A 12,882-nucleotide genomic window follows, 5' to 3' on the forward strand; every position below is an offset into this window, starting at 1 on the left:
AAGGCACTGTATGTACACACATACAGCATATGCCATGTACATACCATTTTTAAGGACAACTTGTTGTATGTTTTAGTTATAAGTGTGCATTATGGTCAGAGAGGTGGTGGGTGGTGCTATGACCAAGGGAAAGCTTTACATTGTTATTGCAATATGCTCTTGTTAGTTTTGGAGGAGGTTTACTCTTTGCTACTGATCTAAGATCAGAATTCTACTGCCCCAGCCTGATCGCTAAGGGGTTTGGAAAGGGTGTTGATCCTACATCTGAATATGATTTTGAATATAAGTTTAGTTGTAGATTCTTTTCACTAGTGGGTAATTGAAAAGTTAAAGAATTGAAAATGACTTTTAGAACACACCTTAGAGAGCATGCTGAAGCTATATATGGACACCCCTGCTGTGTACCTTTTATCCACTTCCTGACATAGTAAACCCCAATCCATCTCCAAGTGCCAAGCAGAGACGCATTTTTCCAGTCTTTGGTATGGCTTGACCGGGATTGAACTCCCAACCTTCCAATGTCAGGGAGGGCAAAGCATGATCTTGACAAAGCATGTGGTAAAAAAAAGTACCATGAATAGTCTTAACAACACAAGAATATCAATCCAATGAACCATATGTTGTTGTTTTTTACAAGAAGCTGCACTGTAAAGGATATACTCATCATGAGAGTGAGTGAGAGGAACTGTGAACAGAGCAACAAATGATTGCGAAACTCAATGTATGCCGTATTAGGCTAGATTGGGAGGGTGTATGTAGTGTAGTGGGGAGGTGATCATACTCAGTGCATGGCCACTCTATAAGATGCTCATTTGCATTTGCCTCACTCTATCTGACTGATTGAAACTTAACACCAGAGGTAACTGTTCTCTCTCTGTCAAGATTTATTTTGCTTAAGACAAGTTTTGCTTTCTGTGACTGCTCTTTGGGGAGGTGGTCGTTTATGTGAAGGATTTCCACATTTCTCATATCTGGAGGTTTTCTTCCACTACTGTGTGTCTTGTCTTTTCTGCTGACAAGACGACCTGAGGAGTCATACTGTACAACCCACACTAGTGCTTGGTCTTGCTCTGGGAAATCTCTCTGTGTCTCTCGTTGTGTGCCGGGACCCCTGGTGCGTGGACCTCGCTCAGGTACTACTTGACTACCTCTTGGAGGATCCTTTTTCAGTTCCTTATATTCTCTGATCGGAGAGATCATGGCTGAGGGTGGTGTCCCGTACCCCTCCGTGTTCATGGTGGATAGCCATGCAGCCTACCCACCGCTGCCCCCCAAACCGAGACCTCCTGGTCGGGGTGGTGTGGCCCAAAGCCTGCTGTTCTTGCTGGTTGGTCTGGCTTTGTGTGGATTGGCCATAGAGGCCTGCTTCATCTACCACCTCTACTCCAAACAGGGATCTGTGAGTATTGTCACCATGAGGTGGCTGTCTACCCGTCTCCATCTCTGTTCTGTCTCCCTCAACACCTGAGAGTCTCCCTTCACACATCTCTCTCTCTCACACATCTAGTAACAACTATGTATTCTTTCTACTGTGTCTGCTGTGTGTCTACTTTCATCTCTAACTGTTTTATTTTCCCCAATCTCTTGCTCTCAACCCTACAACGTGTACACTATTCTCAGAAACATCTTTCTTTCATTCCAAAATGAAAGTGAATACATTTCCAGTGTCATTAGTTGATGTGTTCTTTCTCTCTCAAAAATAATCTACAACTCATTTGCATCATCATATGGGAAATAATTACTTGATTTGATTTACCTCGTAGTCGCAGTCGACAAGACTGAAATTAGGCCGAATGCACAGTTACATTTAGACAATACTTTAAAAACCCAAGATACTACATTAAATTAATAAATATTTTTTTTTAAAGTCACATTTTGTTATCCAATCTCTATGTATTTTGTACAATGTAGTAATTTACTGTTGGCTTTTTGCAGTTGTTCCTTTCCTCCATTTTATGATGGCATTATTCTGGTTCAGAATAGAGTAATGTGTGGTGATATGTCACTTGGAATATTGGAACCCTGCTACAATTGGTTGTTTTGTTAGACTCTAATTGTGAAATAATTTTCCAAGTCTATAGGGAACAGAAACAAATATTAACTTCCGAGTTACCAGTGCATTATACACCACGATGTAGGTTTTTTGTTGTGTCAATTTTGCTTTACTTACAAACAGGTCTCATGACAACATAGTGAAGTTCTGTCATGGTCAGCAGTTTCTGTCCAAAGTTTGAGTTGGGATTCCCCTTGATATACGCATTTAACAGTTTTATTCATTCTTCTACATTTGGCAACAGTTGAGATGGAGAAGTTATTCAGAATTGGCATCATTTCGCAGAATGTTCCGTGACGTACCTTGCTGGAGCAGGGGCCAGCATTCCGTGTTCCATAGAATTGGTTCGTTGGTCAGGTGTTTGTGGTTATGTTGAGCTTCATGTGACATTATTTCCCCTGACCCAATCTGGTGGGAAGGGTGCAATGGTTTATTGGAAGAGGATAGAGCTAACCTAATATCGCTGCATGCACATGTACTGACGGGAAGACGGGGTGGGGTGGTCTGGGGTGGGATGGGTGATCTACTTGGCTTAATTAGCAGAAACCATAAGCAGTTCTGTTTATCTTCCCTGCTTATCATCTAATAAAATGTAAAGGTCACATTGCTGAAGGCCCAAAGAACCACTTAAATAGGAACAAATGAACATTCTCACACATACCTGTACTGTATTACCACAAACCTCTCTGTTCACTATGATGAAATCTCTATTCCCAACTGCAGGCGGAGTCAGGGTCAGCTGGTATGAGTATCCAAGGTATGTCCCAGACTATATCTTCTTCTCTTGTTCAAACACTGTGACAAAATGACAAGGGACTCATAGTCACGTGTGATTTGGGTGGACATTTTGGGGCAGCAGGGTAGCCTAGTGGTTAGAGTGTTGGACTAGTAACTGAAAGGTTGCAAGTTCAAATCCCTGAGCTGACAAGGTACAAATCTGTCGTTCTACCCCTGAACAGGCAGTTAACCCACTGTTCCTAGGCTGTCATTGAAAATAAGAATTTTTTCTTAACTGACTTGCTAAATAAAGGTTAAAAAAAAATATATATTTTCTATGTTTTTGTATTTCTTTGTTTTGGCTGGGTATGGTTCTCAATCAGAGACAGCTATCTATCGTTGTCTCTGATTGGGAACCATACTTAGGTAGCCCTTTTCCCTCCTTTCTGTGTGGGAAGTTGTCTTTGTTTATGGCACTATAGCCCTTAAGCGTCACGGTCGTTTTGTATGGTTTATTGTTTTGTTGGCGTCATTTTAAATATGTTTTATAAAGGAAAAATGTACGCTCACCACGCTGCGCTTTGGTCCAGTTCTTTCGACGGCCGTGACACTCTTCTCTGGTATTTTGTACACATTTGATAAATGCATTTCTGAATCATTCAATTTCTAAAATGCACATCACATCAACATTAACTTTGTTCCCAAAACAGACCAAGAGGACATTCCGAAGGAGGTTCCCCCAACTTCAAGACCAAACCCTATTGTGTTGCCTTCAAAACCTGTTGCACATCTGACAGGTAAGACCATTGTCACCAGGCCATTTATACAACCCTTTATATTAATATTTGGTCATGACAGAAGAGGGTGAAATAGAAGTATGTAGTAGTACATCAGATAGTATGGTGTTTGAAATAATACATGAAGATAAATTCAAATGAGCTCTTACGACAGAACTTTTCCCACATATTGTCCTGTATTTGTTCTCCAGCTGGACCTCAAGCACCCCATGGAGATGGAGTCATGGTATGGAACATGCAGGCAGAACCAATCCTCCATGAAATGGAGTACAAAGATGGGAAGCTTGTCATCCAGAAGGAAGGCTACTACTACGTCTACTCTAAGATCTTCTTCAGTGAGGTCGATGTTGCGTTCACACACTCGGTCTGCAGAACTACTCCACGGTACCTTGGGAAGGACATTGAACTCCTTAAGTCCAGGAGATATCACCCCAAGTTTGGGAAAATGATGTCCACATCAAACAGCTACCTGGGAGGGGTGTTCCACCTCTTTGAAGATGACTCCCTCTTTGTCAAAGTGAAAAATGTCACTCAAGTTCGGATACAACATTCCACAGAGAACGTGTTTGGTATCTATATGATATAATACGGGTTGATGATGAATATACTTTTTTTAGGTATCTGGCTGATTATCATTGGTTTAAGGCATAATAATACTGTAGGCCAATTTACATGTAATATTGCTACGCAGGGCCTTCCCCCTCATTTTCTTTAAACAAATCCTTGCATCAAGATGAAATTCGATGCGTGGAAAATTTACTGTTGACGAAAAAGCCCCTTTATAATAAAGCCATAATAATGTTTGCCATACACTAGGCTACAGTTGAGCAGAGGCGTTTTTAGGATTTCCACACATGGATTTTTTTTTTTTTTAGCAGGGTCGTAAAAGAATCTGCCTTTGAAAAAAGGCATTTCATGCAGTTCTACGTCATTTACATGAAAGACATTGGTTGAATCATTTTATTACCACACAACTGACTGAAATGGCTGGCTACTCTGACACTGACAAACTGAGATCAATCTGGCCTTGATTTCAAACAAACAATAGCCCAGGCCAATGAAGCGACACACAGATTGTACAATATTAGGATGCAATATATATATATATATATATATACAGTGCCTTGCGAAAGTATTCAGCCCCCTTGAACTTTGCGACCTTTTGCCACATTTCAGGATACAAACATAAAGATATAAAACTGTATTTTTTGTGAAGAATCAACAACAAGTGGGACACAATCATGAAGTGGAACGACATTTATTGGATATTTCAAACTTTTTTAACAAATCAAAAACTGAAAAATTGGGCGTGCAAAATTATTCAGCCCCTTTACTTTCAGTGCAGCAAACTCTCTTCAGAAGTTCAGTGAGGATCTCTGAATGATCCAATGTTGACCTAAATGACTAATGATGATAAATACAATCCACCTGTGTGTAATCAAGTCTCCGTATAAATGCACCTGCACTGTGATAGTCTCAGAGGTCCGTTAAAAGCGCAGAGAGCATCATGAAGAACAAGGAACACACCAGGCAGGTCCGAGATACTGTTGTGAAGAAGTTTAAAGCCGGATTTGGATACAAAAAGATTTCCCAAGCTTTAAACATCCCAAGGAGCACTGTGCAAGCGATAATATTGAAATGGAAGGAGTATCAGACCACTGCAAATCTACCAAGACCTGGCCGTCCCTCTAAACTTTCAGCTCATACAAGGAGAAGACTGATCAGAGATGCAGCCAAGAGGCCCATGATCACTCTGGATGAACTGCAGAGATCTACAGCTGAGGTGGGAGACTCTGTCCATAGGACAACAATCAGTCGTATATTGCACAAATCTGGCCTTTATGGAAGAGTGGCAAGAAGAAAGCCATTTCTTAAAGATATCCATAAAAAGTGTCGTTTAAAGTTTGCCACAAGCCACCTGGGAGACACACCAAACATGTGGAAGAAGGTGCTCTGGTCAGATGAAACCAAAATTGAACTTTTTGGCAACAATGCAAAATGTTATGTTTGGCGTAAAAGCAACACAGCTTATCACCCTGAAAACACCATCCCCACTGTCAAACATGGTGGTGGCAGCATCATGGTTTGGGCCTGCTTTTCTTCAGCAGGGACAGGGACATGGTTAAAATTGATGGGAAGATGGATGGAGCCAAATACAGGACCATTCTGGAAGAAAACCTGATGGAGTCTGCAAAAACCTGAGACTGGGACGGAGATTTGTCTTCCAACAAGACAATGATCCAAAACATAAAGCAAAATCTACAATGGAATGGTTCAAAAATAAACATATCCAGGTGTTAGAATGGCCAAGTCAAAGTCCAGACCTGAATCCAATCGAGAATCTGTGGAAAGAACTGAAAACTGCTGTTCACAAATGCTCACCATCCAACCTCACTGAGCTCGAGCTGTTTTGCAAGGAGGAATGGGAAAAAATCAGTCTCTCAATGTGCAAACCTGATAGAGACATACCCCAAGCGACTTACAGCTGTAATCGCAGCAAAAGGTGGTGCTACAAAGTATTAACTTAAGGGGGCTGAATAATTTTGCACGCCCAATTTTTCAGTTTTTGAAATATTCAATAAATGTTGTTCCACTTCATGATTGTGTCCCACTTGTTGTTGATTCTTCACAAAAAATACAGTTTTATATCTTTATGTTTGAAGCCTGAAATGTGGCAAAAGGTCGCAAAGTTCAAGGGCGCCGCATACTTTCACAAGGCACTGTATGTACACACATACAGCATATGCCATGTACATACCATTTTTAAGGACAACTTGTTGTATGTTTTAGTTATAAGTGTGCATTATGGTCAGAGAGGTGGTGGGTGGTGCTATGACCAAGGGAAAGCTTTACATTGTTATTGCAATATGCTCTTGTTAGTTTTGGAGGAGGTTTACTCTTTGCTACTGATCTAAGATCAGAATTCTACTGCCCCAGCCTGATCGCTAAGGGGGTTTGGAAAGGGTGTTGATCCTACATCTGAATATGATTTTGAATATAAGTTTAGTTGTAGATTCTTTTCACTAGTGGGTAATTGAAAAGTTAAAGAATTGAAAATTACTTTTAGAACACACCTTAGAGAGCATGCTGAAGCTATATATGGACACCCCTGCTGTGTACCTTTTATCCACTTCCTGACATAGTAAACCCCAATCCATCTCCAAGTGCCAAGCAGAGACGCATTTTTCCAGTCTTTGGTATGGCTTGACCGGGGATTGAACTCCCAACCTTCCAATGTCAGGGAGGGCAAAGCATGATCTTGACAAAGCATGTGGTAAAAAAAAGTACCATGAATAGTCTTAACAACACAAGAATATCAATCCAATGAACCATATGTTGTTGTTTTTTACAAGAAGCTGCACTGTAAAGGATATACTCATCATGAGAGTGAGTGAGAGGAACTGTGAACAGAGCAACAAATGATTGCGAAACTCAATGTATGCCGTATTAGGCTAGATTGGGAGGGTGTATGTAGTGTAGTGGGGAGGTGATCATACTCAGTGCATGGCCACTCTATAAGATGCTCATTTGCATTTGCCTCACTCTATCTGACTGATTGAAACTTAACACCAGAGGTAACTGTTCTCTCTCTGTCAAGATTTATTTTGCTTAAGACAAGTTTTGCTTTCTGTGACTGCTCTTTGGGGAGGTGGTCGTTTATGTGAAGGATTTCCACATTTCTCATATCTGGAGGTTTTCTTCCACTACTGTGTGTCTTGTCTTTTCTGCTGACAAGACGACCTGAGGAGTCATACTGTACAACCCACACTAGTGCTTGGTCTTGCTCTGGGAAATCTCTCTGTGTCTCTCGTTGTGTGCCGGGACCCTGGTGCGTGGACCTCGCTCAGGTACTACTTGACTACCTCTTGGAGGATCCTTTTTCAGTTCCTTATATTCTCTGATCGGAGAGATCATGGCTGAGGGTGGTGTCCCGTACCCCTCCGTGTTCATGGTGGATAGCCATGCAGCCTACCCACCGCTGCCCCCCAAACCGAGACCTCCTGGTCGGGGTGGTGTGGCCCAAAGCCTGCTGTTCTTGCTGGTTGGTCTGGCTTTGTGTGGATTGGCCATAGAGGCCTGCTTCATCTACCACCTCTACTCCAAACAGGGATCTGTGAGTATTGTCACCATGAGGTGGCTGTCTACCCGTCTCCATCTCTGTTCTGTCTCCCTCAACACCTGAGAGTCTCCCTTCACACATCTCTCTCTCTCACACATCTAGTAACAACTATGTATTCTTTCTACTGTGTCTGCTGTGTGTCTACTTTCATCTCTAACTGTTTTATTTTCCCCAATCTCTTGCTCTCAACCCTACAACGTGTACACTATTCTCAGAAACATCTTTCTTTCATTCCAAAATGAAAGTGAATACATTTCCAGTGTCATTAGTTGATGTGTTCTTTCTCTCTCAAAAATAATCTACAACTCATTTGCATCATCATATGGGAAATAATTACTTGATTTGATTTACCTCGTAGTCGCAGTCGACAAGACTGAAATTAGGCCGAATGCACAGTTACATTTAGACAATACTTTAAAAACCCAAGATACTACATTAAATTAATTAAAAAAAAATGTAAAGTCACATTTTGTTATCCAATCTCTATGTATTTTGTACAATGTAGTAATTTACTGTTGGCTTTTTGCAGTTGTTCCTTTCCTCCATTTTATGATGGCATTATCCTGGTTCAGAATAGAGTAATGTGTGGTGATATGTCACTTGGAATATTGGAACCCTGCTACAATTGGTTGTTTTGTTAGACTCTAATTGTGAAATAATTTTCCAAGTCTATAGGGAACAGAAACAAATATTAACTTCCGAGTTACCAGTGCATTATACACCACGATGTAGGTTTTTTGTTGTGTCAATTTTGCTTTACTTACAAACAGGTCTCATGACAACATAGTGAAGTTCTGTCATGGTCAGCAGTTTCTGTCCAAAGTTTGAGTTGGGATTCCCCTTGATATACGCATTTAACAGTTTTATTCATTCTTCTACATTTGGCAACAGTTGAGATGGAGAAGTTATTCAGAATTGGCATCATTTCGCAGAATGTTCCGTGACGTACCTTGCTGGAGCAGGGGCCAGCATTCCGTGTTCCATAGAATTGGTTCGTTGGTCAGGTGTTTGTGGTTATGTTGAGCTTCATGTGACATTATTTCCCCTGACCCAATCTGGTGGGAAGGGTGCAATGGTTTATTGGAAGAGGATAGAGCTAACCTAATATCGCTGCATGCACATGTACTGACGGGAAGACGGGGTGGGGTGGTCTGGGGTGGGATGGGTGATCTACTTGGCTTAATTAGCAGAAACCATAAGCAGTTCTGTTTATCTTCCCTGCTTATCATCTAATAAAATGTAAAGGTCACATTGCTGAAGGCCCAAAGAACCACTTAAATAGGAACAAATGAACATTCTCACACATACCTGTACTGTATTACCACAAACCTCTCTGTTCACTATGATGAAATCTCTATTCCCAACTGCAGGCGGAGTCAGGGTCAGCTGGTATGAGTATCCAAGGTATGTCCCAGACTATATCTTCTTCTCTTGTTCAAACACTGTGACAAAATGACAAGGGACTCATAGTCACGTGTGATTTGGGTGGACATTTTGGGGCAGCAGGGTAGCCTAGTGGTTAGAGTGTTGGACTAGTAACTGAAAGGTTGCAAGTTCAAATCCCTTAGCTGACAAGGTACAAATCTGTCGTTCTACCCCTGAACAGGCAGTTAACCCACTGTTCCTAGGCTGTCATTGAAAATAAGAATTTTTTCTTAACTGACTTGCTAAATAAAGGTAAAAAAAAAAAATCTATTTTCTATGTTTTTGTATTTCTTTGTTTTGGCTGGGTATGGTTCTCAATCAGAGACAGCTATCTATCGTTGTCTCTGATTGGGAACCATACTTAGGTAGCCCTTTTCCCTCCTTTCTGTGTGGGAAGTTGTCTTTGTTTATGGCACTATAGCCCTTAAGCGTCACGGTCGTTTTGTATGGTTTATTGTTTTGTTGGCGTCATTTTAAATATGTTTTATAAAGGAAAAATGTACGCTCACCACGCTGCGCTTTGGTCCAGTTCTTTCGACGGCCGTGACACTCTTCTCTGGTATTTTGTACACATTTGATAAATGCATTTCTGAATCATTCAATTTCTAAAATGCACATCACATCAACATTAACTTTGTTCCCAAAACAGACCAAGAGGACATTCCGAAGGAGGTTCCCCAACTTCAAGACCAAACCCTATTGTGTTGCCTTCAAAACCTGTTGCACATCTGACAGGTAAGACCATTGTCACCAGGCCATTTATACAACCCTTTATATTAATATTTGGTCATGACAGAAGAGGGTGAAATAGAAGTATGTAGTAGTACATCAGATAGTATGGTGTTTGAAATAATACATGAAGATAAATTCAAATGAGCTCTTACGACAGAACTTTTCCCACATATTGTCCTGTATTTGTTCTCCAGCTGGACCTCAAGCACCCCATGGAGATGGAGTCATGGTATGGAACATGCAGGCAGAACCAATCCTCCATGAAATGGAGTACAAAGATGGGAAGCTTGTCATCCAGAAGGAAGGCTACTACTACGTCTACTCTAAGATCTTCTTCAGTGAGGTCGATGTTGCGTTCACACACTCGGTCTGCAGAACTACTCCACGGTACCTTGGGAAGGACATTGAACTCCTTAAGTCCAGGAGATATCACCCCAAGTTTGGGAAAATGATGTCCACATCAAACAGCTACCTGGGAGGGGTGTTCCACCTCTTTGAAGATGACTCCCTCTTTGTCAAAGTGAAAAATGTCACTCAAGTTCAGATACAACATTCCACAGAGAACGTGTTTGGTATCTATATGATATAATACGGGTTGATGATGAATATACTTTTTTTAGGTATCTGGCTGATTATCATTGGTTTAAGGCATAATAATACTGTAGGCCAATTTACATGTAATATTGCTACGCAGGGCCTTCCCCTCATTTTCTTTAAACAAATCCTTGCATCAAGATGAAATTCGATGCGTGGAAAATTTACTGTTGACGAAAAAGCCCCTTTATAATAAAGCCATAATAATGTTTGCCATGTGGCATACACTAGGCTACAGTTGAGCAGAGGCGTTTTTAGGATTTCCACACATGGATTTTTTTTAGCAGGGTCGTAAAAGAATCTGCCTTTGAAAAAAGGCATTTCATGCAGTTCTACGTCATTTACATGAAAGACATTGGTTGAATCATTTTATTACCACACAACTGACTGAAATGGCTGGCTACTCTGACACTGACAAACTGAGATCAATCTGGCCTTGATTTCAAACAAACAATAGCCCAGGCCAATGAAGCGACACACAGATTGTACAATATTAGGATGCAATATATATATATATATATATATATATATATATATACAGTGCCTTGCGAAAGTATTCAGCCCCCTTGAACTTTGCGACCTTTTGCCACATTTCAGGATACAAACATAAAGATATAAAACTGTATTTTTTTGTGAAGAATCAACAACAAGTGGGACACAATCATGAAGTGGAACGACATTTATTGGATATTTCAAACTTTTTAACAAATCAAAAACTGAAAAATTGGGCGTGCAAAATTATTCAGCCCCTTTACTTTCAGTGCAGCAAACTCTCTTCAGAAGTTCAGTGAGGATCTCTGAATGATCCAATGTTGACCTAAATGACTAATGATGATAAATACAATCCACCTGTGTGTAATCAAGTCTCCGTATAAATGCACCTGCACTGTGATAGTCTCAGAGGTCCATTAAAAGCGCAGAGAGCATCATGAAGAACAAGGAACACACCAGGCAGGTCCGAGATACTGTTGTGAAGAAGTTTAAAGCCGGATTTGGATACAAAAAGATTTCCCAAGCTTTAAACATCCCAAGGAGCACTGTGCAAGCGATAATATTGAAATGGAAGGAGTATCAGACCACTGCAAATCTACCAAGACCTGGCCGTCCCTCTAAACTTTCAGCTCATACAAGGAGAAGACTGATCAGAGATGCAGCCAAGAGGCCCATGATCACTCTGGATGAACTGCAGAGATCTACAGCTGAGGTGGGAGACTCTGTCCATAGGACAACAATCAGTCGTATATTGCACAAATCTGGCCTTTATGGAAGAGTGGCAAGAAGAAAGCCATTTCTTAAAGATATCCATAAAAAGTGTCGTTTAAAGTTTGCCACAAGCCACCTGGGAGACACACCAAACATGTGGAAGAAGGTGCTCTGGTCAGATGAAACCAAAATTGAACTTTTTGGCAACAATGCAAAATGTTATGTTTGGCGTAAAAGCAACACAGCTTATCACCCTGAAAACACCATCCCCACTGTCAAACATGGTGGTGGCAGCATCATGGTTTGGGCCTGCTTTTCTTCAGCAGGGACAGGGACATGGTTAAAATTGATGGGAAGATGGATGGAGCCAAATACAGGACCATTCTGGAAGAAAACCTGATGGAGTCTGCAAAAACCTGAGACTGGGACGGAGATTTGTCTTCCAACAAGACAATGATCCAAAACATAAAGCAAAATCTACAATGGAATGGTTCAAAAATAAACATATCCAGGTGTTAGAATGGCCAAGTCAAAGTCCAGACCTGAATCCAATCGAGAATCTGTGGAAAGAACTGAAAACTGCTGTTCACAAATGCTCACCATCCAACCTCACTGAGCTCGAGCTGTTTTGCAAGGAGGAATGGGAAAAAAAATCAGTCTCTCAATGTGCAAACCTGATAGAGACATACCCCAAGCGACTTACAGCTGTAATCGCAGCAAAAGGTGGTGCTACAAAGTATTAACTTAAGGGGGCTGAATAATTTTGCACGCCCAATTTTTCAGTTTTTGAAATATTCAATAAATGTTGTTCCACTTCATGATTGTGTCCCACTTGTTGTTGATTCTTCACAAAAAATACAGTTTTATATCTTTATGTTTGAAGCCTGAAATGTGGCAAAAGGTCGCAAAGTTCAAGGGCGCCGCATACTTTCACAAGGCACTGTATGTACACACATACAGCATATGCCATGTACATACCATTTTTAAGGACAACTTGTTGTATGTTTTAGTTATAAGTGTGCATTATGGTCAGAGAGGTGGTGGGTGGTGCTATGACCAAGGGAAAGCTTTACATTGTTATTGCAATATGCTCTTGTTAGTTTTGGAGGAGGTTTACTCTTTGCTACTGATCTAAGATCAGAATTCTACTGCCCCAGCCTGATCGCTAAGGGGGTTTGGAAAGGGTGTTGATCCTACATCTGAATATGATTTTGAATATAAGTTTAGTTGTAGATTCTTTT

At 40.9% G+C, this 12,882-nt stretch overlaps 1 protein-coding gene and 1 pseudogene across 1 annotated transcript; both read left to right on the forward strand.

Annotated features, from left to right (window-relative positions):
• Window positions 1–511: 511 nt before the first annotated feature.
• On the forward strand, window positions 512–4,377 carry LOC124016001 (tumor necrosis factor ligand superfamily member 14-like). The gene is made up of 4 exons (XM_046331517.1): window positions 512–1,399; window positions 2,777–2,810; window positions 3,481–3,567; window positions 3,759–4,377. The coding sequence occupies exons 1-4, from the start codon at window positions 1,199–1,201 to the stop codon at window positions 4,151–4,153; spliced, it is 717 nt and encodes a 238-aa protein (XP_046187473.1). The 5' UTR covers window positions 512–1,198; the 3' UTR covers window positions 4,154–4,377.
• Window positions 4,378–7,397: 3,020 nt separating this feature from the next.
• LOC124016161 lies at window positions 7,398–10,542 on the forward strand (annotated as a pseudogene).
• The last annotated feature ends 2,340 nt before the right edge of the window (window positions 10,543–12,882 follow it).

The sequence above is a fragment of the Oncorhynchus gorbuscha genome, linkage group LG26 (genome assembly GCF_021184085.1).
Source record: "Oncorhynchus gorbuscha isolate QuinsamMale2020 ecotype Even-year linkage group LG26, OgorEven_v1.0, whole genome shotgun sequence".
NCBI classification, from domain to species: domain Eukaryota; kingdom Metazoa; phylum Chordata; class Actinopteri; order Salmoniformes; family Salmonidae; genus Oncorhynchus; species Oncorhynchus gorbuscha.